At 41.1% G+C, this 14216-nt stretch overlaps 1 protein-coding gene across 8 annotated transcripts in view; it reads left to right on the top strand.

Moving 5' to 3' along the window:
* ASCC1 (activating signal cointegrator 1 complex subunit 1) overlaps nt 1-14216 on the top strand; it is a 102086-nt gene that overhangs the window by 50952 nt on the left and 36918 nt on the right. For all 8 annotated transcript variants that reach the window (XR_003790544.1, XM_029201068.1, XM_029201067.1 and 5 more), the window contains exon 8: nt 11051-11175. Coding sequence is in view for 7 of the 8 variants with exons in the window: in XM_029201068.1 (XP_029056901.1) it covers nt 11051-11175 (125 nt within the window). In the remaining variant the exon portion in view is untranslated. The remainder of the gene's footprint in view (nt 1-11050; nt 11176-14216) is intronic.

Genomic DNA, 14216 nt, shown 5'->3' with positions numbered 1-14216 from the left:
TCAGGTAGTTTTGATTCCTTTTCTTTGAGGTCTTATTATTGTAAGGAGTGTGTAAATTCTTTCTTTTTCTGAAATAGTAAGTTAATATCTTGCAAGAGGAATTTGTTGTAGGAAAAAGTATCAGACTTTTAGTTTGATAATTATTGAATTACTTGGATGGTAGATATTGATAGTAGCAATCTAGTTTTTAATGGAACTCAGTGCCTCCTTCATGTTTTCCAGGATAATAGGAGGCAGGAAGGATGGCATATTAGGATGGCAGTTTCAAAAGTGACATAATGCAGATCTAGTGAATACCAGGGCAAAATAGGGATGATAACTATACAAACTTCATAGGATTATTAGAATTAAACTAATATACATAAAATGCTTAGATCAGTGCTTGGCACATACTGACATCATCAAAACATACATTAAAAATGTTTGCTATTTTTAATTTTTGTTATTACCACACCTCGATCCCTACTTGGAATTCTCAGTCTGCAACCCAGGCTATTTTTGAGGCTCACCTAGGCATCCAGAGCCCTTTGCAATATTAGTACCATTTATTAGTCTGTGCAAGGCCTTTGGTGAGCAGAGGAGCGCAGCTTGAATTGGAAGTTTGTTTTTGTGTGGTCTTTTCATTAGGGCAGGGTAGAACAGAACTCACACTGAACAAAAAACCCTCTAGGGAAAATCTGTGTCTCTAGGCAGGCCCCCAAATTGATTTGCTTTCCTAGAGGATCTCTTGGAAGGTTTCTCTTATCTCAATTTGAATTGATGATCTCAGTTATCTTCTATCTCAATTCCAATGGAAGTGAATTTTGAGTGTAAGGGAGGAAAAAAAAGATATAGAATCAGTTTTTGTGTGTGTGATGTATGTCAATTATATCTCAATAAAACTGGAGAAAAAAAGTGTCTTAATATCATTACTGGGAACTCCCTGGTGGTCCAGTGGTTAGGACTCCGCACTTTCACTGCCATGGGCCCAGGTTCAATCCCTGGTCGAGGAACTAAGATCCTGCAAGCCATTTGGTGCAGCCTAAAAAACAAACAAAAAAAAAACCAAGTTTTGTAAAGTCCCCTCCCCAAATCGCAGTGTCTAAGGGACTTGTACACCTCTTGTTTAATTCAATATTAAAACTATTTGAATGCCTCCTTTGTGCAAGGTATTTTGAAAGACTATGTAAATTGATACAGAAATGAGTAAGACATGGCCCAATTTTTAAGACACATTCAGTCATTTGTGTTTCTTTATGTGAAGAGACACTGCTCAATGCAGAGGCATGGAGGAGAGGCCATGTTATAACAAAAACACAGTCAACTTTCTTTGTATGATTTCATATATTTTAGATGAAAGATTCCCTTAAAATGCTTAACTGTGAAGTGCCTGACCTTTAAAAGAATGGAACCACTTAGATCAAATTTTTCCTCTGGAAACAGAGCTGGGACAGTGTAGCTACACTTATTGATAGATCCTTGGATTTTGTAAAACCTGACTGTGTAGGGAATTTGCATTCAAATTACTTAGTAGTCAGCTGTTGCTAAGACTTAAGCATTGAACACAGTGGCTATTCTGTTCTGTTTCTTACTGTCACAGGCCTCCACCCTTGCCACTTCAGAAGAATAGCTTCCTCACATTATACTGAGAACATGAAGCCAAGTCAACTTCCTTCCTTTTTCCCTCACAGTCTACCTGTTTTCATCACACACACCCCACTCAATTTCACTCTCTTTCTGAAGAATTGCATACATTAACTCTGATGAGGCTAATCCCTTTACTTATTCTGGGACCCCATTCCTTCTTATCTCAAAGACCTGACACCATCAATTATTCCACCCTGCAGGGCATTTCCAGTCCCCTTTTCCCTCAGGCATTTTTCAAATGTCCAGGATGTGAGATGCAGTAGACCCTAGGGCTTCTTTCTTATGGAGGAGGCAGATGTTGGTAACTAGAATACACTAGGTTGAGGACTGTGATTGAGATTCTAGTGGTACATAAATGAGCAGCAAAACTCTGCCCATGTGTGGGCAAATTTTGTAAAGGAAGGCTTCAGAAAGCAGGTTTCTTTACTGAATAAGGAGTTTGCAGGCTGAGGGAGTAGCATGCTAGGAAAAGGGAATAAATACTAAGTATAGATCTAGAGGCAGTGTTATATGCCATGTAAAAGGAATGTTGATTTTCATTGGTCATTTGTTTATTCAACAAAACTTTATTAAATGCCCACTGTGTGCCAGACACTGTGCTAGCTGTGAATATAGAATGGTCAGTAAAGGGACTTCCCTGGTGGTCCAGTGGTTAAGACTCTGCGCTTCTACTGCAGGGGCCTTGGGTTCGATCCCTGGTTGGGGAACTAAGATTCCACATGCCTCTCCGCAGGGCCAAAGGAAAAAAAAGCAAGAATGGTCAGTAAAGCCAGACACAGTTATTGCCCCCATGTAATTTACAGACTAATGGAGAAAACAGATGTTAACAACACGTAAATATATCATTGCAAAGTGTGATAAAGGTGAAGCAGGGGGAAAATGGTGCTCTTTTGAAGACAGAAAATATGGCAGTTTAGACTGTGGGAGGGCAGAGTAAGGAAAGCCTCTTGGAGGAATTGAAACTGAATTGAGGTCTGGAGGAGTGGGATTTTTCAGGCAAAGGGGTGGTGGGAAATTCTAGGCAAAAAAAAATTCAGAGCAAAAGCCCTGTGGCAGGAAAAAGCCTAGCAAATTCCACATATGGATGAGACATAATGAAGGAGAGGTAGGGTCACATGAGATGTCCATGTGAAGAGATTAGAGGGGCTTGGATTGAGGCAGTAGCAAAGATAAGAGAAAAAAGAATAAATACAAGCAGAATAAATAAAAAGAAATCCGTATCAAGATAAATCAGGATGGAAGTGCAGAACACTGAAGATAAAGAATTTAAAAGAAGTCACCTACAAAGGATTGACAGTTATCCAGACAGTGGACTTCTCAATATCAACAACAGAAGCCAAAAGACAGCGGACTGTTTTCTAGAGAAAATAACTGTCAAGCTGGAATTGTTTACCCAGAAAAAAAAAAATCTTTAAAGAACAAAAGTGAAATAACTTTTTTGTGTCCAAATGCTGTCTTTCTTTCTTGTTATCCTTCTTTTTCTCAAATAGACTCTAAGATTCTTGGAGGCAGGGGGTTTGTCTTATTTACTATAGAGTATTATGTGATAAAAACAGATTACAGAACAATTTGTAAATATACATTTACTTTTTTCCCCTCAAAAGTGGGAAGAGAGAGCAAGAGAGAAACAAACCAGTTAGTCTGAATATATAATCATCTTATCAGTGGTTATTTTGGGATAATAAGTAATTTTTTTCTTTTAGCTTATCTGTAAGATTTTTTAAAAATAAAAACAGTGTTCGTAAAGCAGGCACGTGTTACAGTTGTTCAGATACACTTGATATACTTTGTCACATGAAGGTCAGTAGTAATCAGTATGTACATGTAAGTGGTAGAATTATGGTTTGACCTAGCTGTGTTTGACTGTAAAGCTTATGCTCATAGTGGGGCAAAAAAGGAGATTAAGAATAATTGGAGACGGACCACTCTTTTGAGAAGTTTGGTGAAAGGAAGATGAGAGAGATGTAGTTAGAGTCTACAACTGTGCAGCTCAACATCACTGTACCATCTTCCAGTTAGCCATCTTCCTTTCATAGCTGAGCTTCTTCTTTATATATTGTTTTCTCTCATAAAATTAAAGCCTTCCAGATGGGTAAAGTGAAAATTAAATGGCTCCCTTTCCCCCTGCTCTGACTCTCCCTGTGTTCCTCCCCAATAGATTGTAAGCAGAGCAAATACTGCTGAGAGTCACTGTCCGTGCGTATTGTTTTATACAAACTGGATCACATTATTCATATTGTTCTATAGTTTCTTCTTTTCATAAAACATAACCTAGACATTACTTTTATGTCAGTGTCTATAGATCCTATGTTCTACTACTACATCAGCCTTTCTAAGCCATAGCTTATATACAGTAGGACTTCCCCTTGCTTAAAAATCTCCCATCATTTCACATCATCCTTTGAATTAGTTCATATTCCTCAGTCTAGCAGTCAGTATCTTCCAGGATGAAACCAACTTAATATTTCAACTTGATCTTCTACTTATCTTGGACTTGCCCCAAGCCCTAGCCCGCTTCACTGCTTGATGATCCTTTGTGTCTTTGTTAATGTTGTTTCTTGTGACTAAAATTTCTTTCATGTTACTCCTCATCTCTTTTTGTCCAAGTGCTTCCTTCTTGCTATCTTTCCTTCTTTTTTCTCAAGTAGACTTTAAGATTCTTGGGGGCAGGGAGTGTCTTATTCAGCATTGTATATCCAGTGGCTTTTATAATTCATGACTCATAGTCGATGTTCAGTGAATGTTTGTTTACTTAAGTCATTTATTTTTTCAGCTGATTTACAAAGATGAATTGAGTACAGTTAGCTTCCTGTCCTAAGCCCATCCTCCTGGTAACCTATTCTGGTCTCAACCCAGCTGTAACGTCTTCCACATTTAAATTACCAAAGCACCTTGTATTGCTTGTGTCATTACCAAAGTCCTCTTTATAGTTATTTTAATAGATTGTAAGCTCCTTAATGACAAGAGCTATGTTTGCTTAGTTTTTAATTCTTTTAGTGACTAGCATGGTGCCTGTATACAGTAAGAACTCAAGAAATGTTAATTGGATAGAGCTGAATTAAATTTGGGGAAAAAAAAAACAAAGAAAAATCTGGAATTTGCACTTTCTAGGGAGTCAGTGATCATTCTGCAGTACAACTCCACATCCATAAAGATGGCTCTGGAATGCTTGAGCTTTGTAGCACTTACAGGCCTTTAAACTAAGAGCTCAGATTCAAGGCATTAATAATTGGCTTCTGTTTTCAAACACAAAGCACTATCTAAATGATAAAGCTGCTTAAGAGTAATTTATTATTTTTCTCATAGCGACCCTATATTATTTTTAATTCACTTAAGAGGATGCAAAGGTATAGAGAAGCTTTGTGACTCATTCATAGTCAACCAGGGAAGGATCAGTGAAGTAAGAATTCAAAGACTATAATGTTAGAAATATACTGACATATTGTCAAATGTAGTATCCATGACAGCAGCCTGAAATTTAGTGATTGTTTCTAAGCACCCTTAAGTTGTCTTAATAGAACCCCAAACATTTGTCATTTATGAATTCATGCATACATACCTGCAACAGCTATTCATTGAGCACTGATGATATGTCAATTAGGTATTAACTTGGGTGCCAGGGTAAGGTGGTGAATAACATGAAGAGCTGGCTTCGTGGAAGTGCACAATAAATTGATAGCAGAGCAGAACTGGCTGCCAGGAGACTTAGATTCCCATCCCTCTGCCCTGACTGAGCAACTCAGCCTGTCTGTGCTTCGTTTCCTCTTGTGTAAAGTGAGCAGGTTAGACTAGAACATTTTAAAGGACTTTAATCTCTTCAGAGTTCTGAGGGAGAAATCTTAATTTGCCAGAAAGACAAAGCTGGAAACTGGACTCTTTCGTTTAGTCAATTTAATTTCCTTCCTCTAGTATTACATGCTCCCTGTTTCTCTACAGCTGAGCTCCCTGTCCACTTCTTTTTCTTACTTTTATTTTTTATTTATTTATTTATTTTTGGCTGTGTTGGGTCTTTGTTGCTGTGTGCGGGCTTTCTCTAGTTGCAGCGAGCAGGGGCCACTCTTTGTTGTGGTGCACGGGCTTCTCATTGCCGTGGCTTCTCTTGTTGCAGAGCATGGGCTCTAGGTGCACGGGCTTCAGTAGTTGTGGCTCATGGGCTCTAGAGTGCAGGCTCAGTAGTTGTGGCTCACGGGCTTAGTTGCTCTGCAGCATGTGGGATCTTCCCGGACCAGGGATCGAACCCGTGTCCCCTGCATTGTCAGGCGGATTCTTAACCACTGTGCTACCAGGGAAGTCTGCACTTCTTTTTCTTTAATAGGAGAGAAGCATCATTCTATTGTGATTTGAAATTGAGGTGCATTTTGCAGTGCTTGGTTATGTTTAGACCTAAGTTATGTTGTAATATTTTAAAATATTTTAAACTTTATGAGATGGCGTTAATCAGAAACTTTAGACGCAATAATGTAGGTCTTGGCTTGGAGATCCACATGCACAATTAAGTAAGTTAAACTGCAAAATCAGAGTTACGTGCATTGTGAATGTATTTTATTTTCCCCTTAGGAATGTAGGAACAAAGTCGTTTTCTTGAATCAGTCCTCTTTCTCCATCCTTACTAATATCTTATTGGTTAGCCCTTCTCATTGCTGGTTTAAATACTTGAGAAAAATATTTTATGTCATGGGAAAATATTCAGGGTATATTAAGTGAAATAAGCAGGTTATAGAAAAATATTGTCTTTTTTTTTTTTTTGCGGTACGCGGGCCTCTCACTGTTGTGGCCTCTCCCGTTGCGGAGCACAGGCTCCGGACGCGCAGGCTCAGCGGCCATGGCTCACGGGCCCAGCCACTCCGCAGCATATGGGATCTTCTCGGACCGGGGCATGAACCCGTGTCCCCTGCATCGGCAGGTGGACTCTCAACCACTGCACCACCAGGGAAGCCCAATATTCTGTCTTTTTAAAATTGATGTTTATCTATCTGTAGTAAAAGACTTAAAAATTATTTAACCCAAAATTAAGTGCTTATCTATGGATGGTAAGGTTGTTTTCCTTTTTGTCGTTTTCTGCATTTTCCATAACAAACATGTATTATTTTTGTAATCAGAAAAAAAGTTAAGATAACTATGCAAGGAAGCACAGCATCTCTCTTAACTGGCTTCCAAGCCTTTAGTTTTCCCCTGCATATCTTGCTTCTTACAACCCCGTCTTGCTTTCCTAGGTCTACCAAATAAGACTACAGCCCTGCCTGACACACAGGAGGCTTCACAATCTGGCTTCAGCCTGCCTCCACTTCATTGCTGCCCTTCCCTCTCCACAGAATTTTTCATGAACCTGGAGTGCGGTGTATTCTTTGATATTCACTCTTTCAGTTGTTCAGGACAAAAATTCTTTTAGAATCACTTTCAACTCCTGACTGCAGTATATTAGCAAAGCCACCGCCCTCCTCACCACCTCCACTGCTGCCATGCCCACCAGCTGGGGTGTTGCGACAGCCTCTCAGCTGCCTTCCTGCTTCCGTTCTTGCCTCTACCACTGTGTGTCCTCCACACGGCAGCCAGAGTTTTCCTTTTAAAATGTCAGTTGGATCGTGTCATTCTTCTGCTGAAAACCCTCCAGAAGCTCGCCACCTCACTCAGTAGAAGACAAAGTTATTACAGGGGCCTAAGAACCTTATGTAAGCCCCTGTGACCTGGTCCTCCCTCCTCTCCCACCTCATCAACTCTCCCCACAGTTTCATTCCATACACTGGCTTCTTACTGTTCCTCCGTCATGCCACAAGCAGGCTGCCTCAGATGACTGTATTTGCTGTTCCCTTTCTCTGGAATGCTGTTCCCTTAGGTCTCTGCTCAAGTGTCACTTTATCAGGGAAGCCTTACCTGATCACCATGTCTAAAATAGTACACTTACCCTCAATCCCTTTCTCCTCCCTCTCTTCCATTTTGTTTTCTTCATGGTGCTTAGCACCACCTGATGTCGTATATGTATATTTGTTTGCTATCTGTGTCCTTCCACCAGAATGTAAGCTGCTCAAGAGCAGGGACGTGTGCTGCTCATCTTTTGTATGATTTCCATTCCCACACCAGCCCTTCCTGTCTCCTGTGAGATCTTGTTCTGTTGATCCCCTTTGTTTCCTAAGGTTTCATCTTCCTTCTCTGCTGGATAGTTTCTTGTTGTCAGTAAGCATTTTCAACTCTTTCTCTTCATTGAAAATAAACACAAACAACCTGCCTTCAATTCTATATCTAATTACCGAGGCAATTAGTTTCTTCCCTTCCTTGCAAGTTCCTTGAGTTTATGTGCGTGTATCCCCTTCCCGTCTGTCTGGCCTCTCCCTTGTCCTCTGCAATAAGGCTTCCTTCGCCAGTGTGCCAGCGAAACTGCTCTGGCAAAGATCTCTAATAATGTTCTGATTGTAAGAAATAAGTAAGCATTTTTTGCTCCTTTTTGTACTTTACTTTTTATAGCATTGTACTATACTGATTATTCCTCTTTTCGCACCCCTTGTAATTCTCTTTTCAGCCTTCCTGAAGTTTTCCTTTTCTCGTTCCTCATCCTTATCGATTGTCCTTACTGGTTCCTTCTCTGCCCCTTACATACGAGTGTCCCATAAAGGCTCCGTCCTTAGCTCTCTTCTTGCTTGCTCTGATTTCCCCTCACCCTGTGACTGCATCTGTCCCATGCTTTTAACTACTTTTTTTGCACTGATAACTCCCAGATCTGTGTCTTTTGCCCAGATTTTTCTCTTGAGCTTCAGGCTTGTTATTTCCATCTGTCTCCTGGACATGTCGCACTTGAAATCTGGTGCTACACATGAAAAAGTATACACACTATTAACCCTCTCCACCACTCCCCACCTTGGTCAGTGACCCATCTGCTCATTTAAGGTGAACTCGTGGGAGTAGCTCTCAGCTGCTTCCTCTGCTATAATAACACTGTCATATCTGAGGGCCCCAACTCCTCTCTCACAAGCTCTTTTGAATCCATTCCCTTGTCTCAGTTCTCACTGCCCCTGTCATAGTTTAGATCTTCATCCCTTTCTACTTTATAGCATGGTCCTTAAAATTTGTCCTCTGAAGCCAGACTGCATGGGTTCTCATTTTGGATCTATCACTTATTAGTTGTGTGACTTTAGTCAAGTTTTATAACTTCTCTGTGCCTCAGTTTCCTCATTGGTAAGGTAGGGATAATAATTTATCGTGAGGATTAAATGATTTAACAGATACAAAGTGCTTAGAATAGTGTGTGACACATCGTGTTTGTTATTATTTCTACTATTAGTACTATTAGTACCACATAACTGACCTCAGTACCGCTGGTCTCTTTCCCCTTCTAAAGCATTTTCCACTGTGCCACACAGTCAGCTTCACAAATGGGTAGCTGACCACATCATTCCCTTTTAAAAGATTTCCGTGGCTTCCCATGGTCTGATCATTTTAGTCCCAGCCCTGTGTTCTGTTTCTGGAGGTCAATGGTGAGGGTATGGGTATTTATTTTATTATTATTAATTATAGCTTACTTGGTACTTCCCTGGTGGTCCAGTGGTGAAGACTCCATGCTTCCACTACAGGGGGCACGGGATCGATCCCTGGTCAGGGAATGAAGATCCCACATGCCATGTGGCCAAAAAATAAAACAGTTATAGCTTACTCATGTTTAAATATTCTTTGGTTAGTAGACAAAATAAAAACAATTAAGATAGAGAAGTTAAGATTAATTTGGAACTTTGGAGCCTGAAAAACATGAAAGGGAAAAGAATCCTTTGTGCTTCTCACTCAATCTCTAGGGGAAGATAACTCCCTCTTGCTGCAGCGTATGAGTGCAAGCGGAAAAGGGTTGTTTTGCCCATGTCTAAATGGGTGAAAGATAACTGGGGGGTAGGGGTACCAGAGGCTGCTCTATCCGTGTGGAGACAGGCATTGAGCAACTCAGCTGCTGCAACCAGAGAGACTGCCCTGTGGCCTCAGGAAAACTCCCACAAATGGGCCACGCAAAGTGGGTTTGGCGCACATCTCACATAAAACAGACCCATCCAGCGCTGCTCAAGGAGAAGCTGCTCACTGGGCTACAGTGTTTTACCGCAAGCCATGGCCCAAGAAGCAGTGGAAGATTCACAAACTCTACAGATATCTCAGGGCCACTTGCATCTGGGAAAAGAAATGGTATGTGGCACAAAGAGTATTACTAGTATGTACATCTAAAATGTAAAATCTTAAAAAATGTGAACTCTATTGTTCATTAGTACACTGGCAACGAATGAAAGATTTTGAGGTGGGGAAGTCAATTAGCATGCAGCACAAATCTCAAAAAAAGCCAAGGGAAAGGTTGAAAGGAACAGGCTGCTCCCTGCGCTCATCAGGTGCACTGCTCTGTCATTTGATGCAGACCTCCACATCAGCACCCACGTTCAGTGAGAACTTCAGGCTCAGCCTGGACATCTGGTCACACTATGTAAAAGCCACAGGCTGAATTTCACCATCAGATGAGTGAGTGGTCACAGAAGATGGCTGCTTTCTGAGGCCTAGGGCCAAGATCTGCTCCACCACATCCTCGATGGGATAATGACCCCCTCTCAGTGGCGCAACTGGCAAAGTTCTTCAGAATTGAAGGGGAGATAAAGAGTTTTTCAGACAAACAAAAACTGAAGGAGTTCATTGCCACTAGACCAGCCTTACAAGAAATGTTAAAGAGAGTTCTTTAAGCTGTTGATCAAAACACCTGAACAGAGTGAAAACTTCCTGTGCAAGAATTGTTTCTGGTGGAGGTATTGGAATGAACAGCCATCATCAAGATAGAATTCACCCGCTGCAGAACGGTTAGTGCTTAGAGCCAGCTGGAGTCCATTTGGAGACATCAGTTATGTGGCCTGTGGATTTTCCTATAGTTGTCTTCATTGGTACTACACTTCTGCCTTAGTGAACACTGATATAGTGGCCAGGGCTGCTGGGATTTTCACAGTGCATGCTCCTTCCCAGTGAGCAAATGTCTGAGAGTCATGCCAGACCTCATTTGATCCTGGCAGAAACACATCAACCACAGTAGCTTTTGGTTCTGTGACTGGATGAACCAATAAAGCAGTTTCTTTTAGACAGCTCTCTGCTGAGCCTGGCTTCTTGTGTAAGATTTCCAAGATCATAAACTTCCATCTCCCTTCAAAGCCATGCTTAAACTTCCTGTGAAAACCTGGCCCCTCCAAGTATAGTTGATCACTCCCTTACACTCACCATGATGTTGTGCAGTTGTTTCCAGGTGTCTTGTTCACACAAAGCTGTGTGCTTCATGATGGTGGGGACTGCAGCCTTATTTACTTCCTCTTCTTCTGAGGGCCTTGTACGGTGACTGTCTCAGAGTAGATGCTTCATAAATGTGAATTAGTAATCAGGGTTCAGGAGTTTACTGAGATTTCTGTACTTCTTTCTTCAATTTCTCCAGGCTGCAGGAATTGGTTGATCGAGTACTGGAACGTTTTCAGGCATCTGGACTAATAGTGAAAGAGTGGAATAGTGTGAAACTCCATGCTACAGTCATGAATACTCTATTCAGGAAAGACCCCAATGGTAAGTGCTTCATAGAACCACAGCACAGTTTGTGATCAACAAGGCCTAATGATGTCCCTGGAGTTTGAAGAGAATGGGCTATCAAAGAATCTCTGCTGGGCTTCCCTGGTGGCGCAGTGGTTGAGAGTCTGCCTGCCGATGCAGGGGACACGGGTTCCTGCCCCGGTCCGGGAAGATCCCACATGCCGCGTAGCGGCTAGGCCCGTGAGCCATGGCCTCTGAGCCTGCGGGAGAGGGAGAGGCCACAACAGTGAGAGGTCCGCGTACCGCAAAAAAAAAAAAAAAAAAAAAGAATCTCTGCTACATCTTCTGTTTTAGATCCATTAGCTTGTTTTGATGAGCGCAGTGGAAGGGGGCAGGGACATATCTAGCATGGGACTGTAGCATTCCAAATCTTTTATTTCTGTCGCACATAGGGTTGCCAGATATAGCAAATAAACATACAGGATGCCCAAGTAAATTTCAGGTGGAAAATGAATAATTGTTTTAGTGTAGGTATGTCCCATGAAATACATGGCAGCTTTTTCTTTTTTTTATAAAACAAGAAAGAAAATTAACTAGTAAAGGTAAATGTTAGAGCAGTGATTCTCAACTAGAGACAGTTTTACCCCCAGAGGACATTTGGATTGTCTGAAGACATTTTTGGTTGTCACAGTTAGGGGGCTGGGAGTGAGTTGCTACTGGCATCTAATGGGTAGAGGTCAGGGGTTCTGCTTAACCCTCTACAATGCACAGGACAACCCCTCATAACAAAGAATTATTCAGCCCCAAATGTCAGTAGCACCAAGGTTGAAAAACCTTGTGTTAGAGTAATGTTTTTTTCCCTCATGAATCTAAACCTTCATATAAAAATGCCTGTTTTAACCCTTTATTTGAGATAATAATCTACATTTTAATAAGGATTATTTTTCTTCCCATCCTCACCCACCAAGTCAAAGCTGTCTAGCACACATTCAGCATCTATCTGATCAGGAGCTACAAATTCAAGTTATGTGCAGCTTCTTCTTCAAAGCCCTGTTGTTTAAAATATACCAGCACCAAAACTCCATATTCAGGTTTTATTATATTTGTTAGGACCCTGACCTTGGTTTTAGAAAGTCTACGTTGGAAGAGGACTACATCAGGACTCCATCAGAACCCATGAACTATTTATAGATTTATAGTTTAGGACAGTTTTTGTGTCCCTTTTTACCAAAGTACATATTTTAATTTCTTCAGATATATACCAGAGAACTCAACTGTAAGTTGTTTGGTTTGGTTAGAGCCATTGTTGGACTAAGAGATATGTAGCTAATCCAATTCTTAGTTCTAGTGTTAACTGTTTTATGATGCTACATTGTATTTTCTTTAAGACTTTTCTAAATAAATCAGTGTTTTACCTTTCAGAGCACTGAGATCAAAAAACATTCAAATGACTCAGTCAAAGCCTATGGACTCTGGGTAGTTAGTAGAATCCGAAGCTCTCTACTTATTCTTGTTCTGATGGAATATATTTCTTTCATTTGGATAGTGGTATTGCAGAAGACCATTTGGAATTCCAGAAAAAAATTTTTTTATGGAATATTTGATATAAATTATAATGTAAGTTATCTAATGGGAACATTTAAAGGAGTTTGTGGTATTTATTTTGTTCTGGACAGTTTTTAAAATTTATTTATTTTAATTAATTTATTTTTGGCTGCATTGGGTCTTTGTTGCTGTGCGCAGGCTTTCTCTAGTTGTGCCGAGCGGGGGCTACTCTTCGTTGCAGTGCACGGGCTCTAGGCACACGGGCTTCAGTAGTCGTGGCACGCGGGCTCAGTGGTTGTGGCACACGGGCTTAGTTGCTCCACAGCATGTGGGGTCTTCCCGGACCAGAACTTGAACCCGTGTCCCCTGCATTGGCAGGTGGATTCTTAACCACTGCGCCACCAGGGGAGCCCCGGACAGTCAGTTTTAATCTTGGAAAACACTGTTAGATCCCCTGTGGTGGTGTACATTTTAACATCATCACGTAAAGACAGAGGTTCAGAACTCTAATGTACGCTCTAGGGACTTCCCTGGTGGTCCAGCGGTTAAGACTCTGTGCTCTCAATGCAGGGGGCCCGGGTTCGATCCCTGGTCAGGGAACTAGATCCTTCATGTATGCCACAACTAAGATCCTGTGTGCTGCAACTAAGACCCGGCACAGCCAAGTTAATTAATTAATTAATTAAAAATAAGGTACACTCTAATTCAGGAGTCCCCAACCCCCAGGGCGCAAAGCAGGAGGTGAGTGGCGGGCAAGCAAGGGAAGCTTCATCTGCCGCTCCCCATTGGTCTCATTACTGCCTGAACCATTCCCTCCACCCTGGTCTGTGGAAAAATTGTCTTCCATGAAACCAGTCCCTGGTGCCAAAGAGGTTGGGGACTGCTGCTCTAATTCATTGGTTCAGAAGTTACATTGTATCTAGCACCATCCAATAGGACATTCTATGATGATAGAAATATTCCATATCTGTGAAATTCAATATGGTAGCCACTATCCCCATGTGGTTATTGAGTACTTGAAGATGGCTGGCTAGTGAGACTGAGAAAGTGAACTTTTAATTAATTTAAATTTAAATAAGTACTTCCCTGGAGGTCCAGTGGTTAAGACTTCGAGCTCACAATGCAGGGGGCACAGGTTCGATCCCTGGTCAGGGAACTAAGGTACTGTATGCAGCATGGCATGGCCAAAAAAAAAAGAAATTTAAATAATCACATGTGGCTAGTGGCTACTGTTTTGGACAGTGCAGTATTTTATTAGACATGTGATACTATCAGTAATACATTCTGCATCTGTCCTAGTCCTTAAATCTTAGTTCAGAACTCTTACAACTATACCATACCCCATTATTAACTAACCTCTTAACATAAAAGAGTTGAATTATATAGGAATCTGTATCTTTTAAATTGTGTGGATCCAGATGTATATTCAGTTGGCACCAGAGCTTCATGAAAGAAAATGTTCTGTGTTCACAGTCTAGTTATCCTTTCCTGTTGACATATATTTTAAATATAACAGCTTTAGTGAGATGTAA

This window comes from Monodon monoceros, unplaced genomic scaffold (assembly GCF_005190385.1).
Source record: "Monodon monoceros isolate NGI ecotype Baffin Bay Population unplaced genomic scaffold, NGI_Narwhal_1 Super_Scaffold_4, whole genome shotgun sequence".
NCBI lineage: Eukaryota > Metazoa > Chordata > Mammalia > Artiodactyla > Monodontidae > Monodon > Monodon monoceros.
This window is presented reverse-complemented; position numbering and strand designations above follow the sequence as displayed.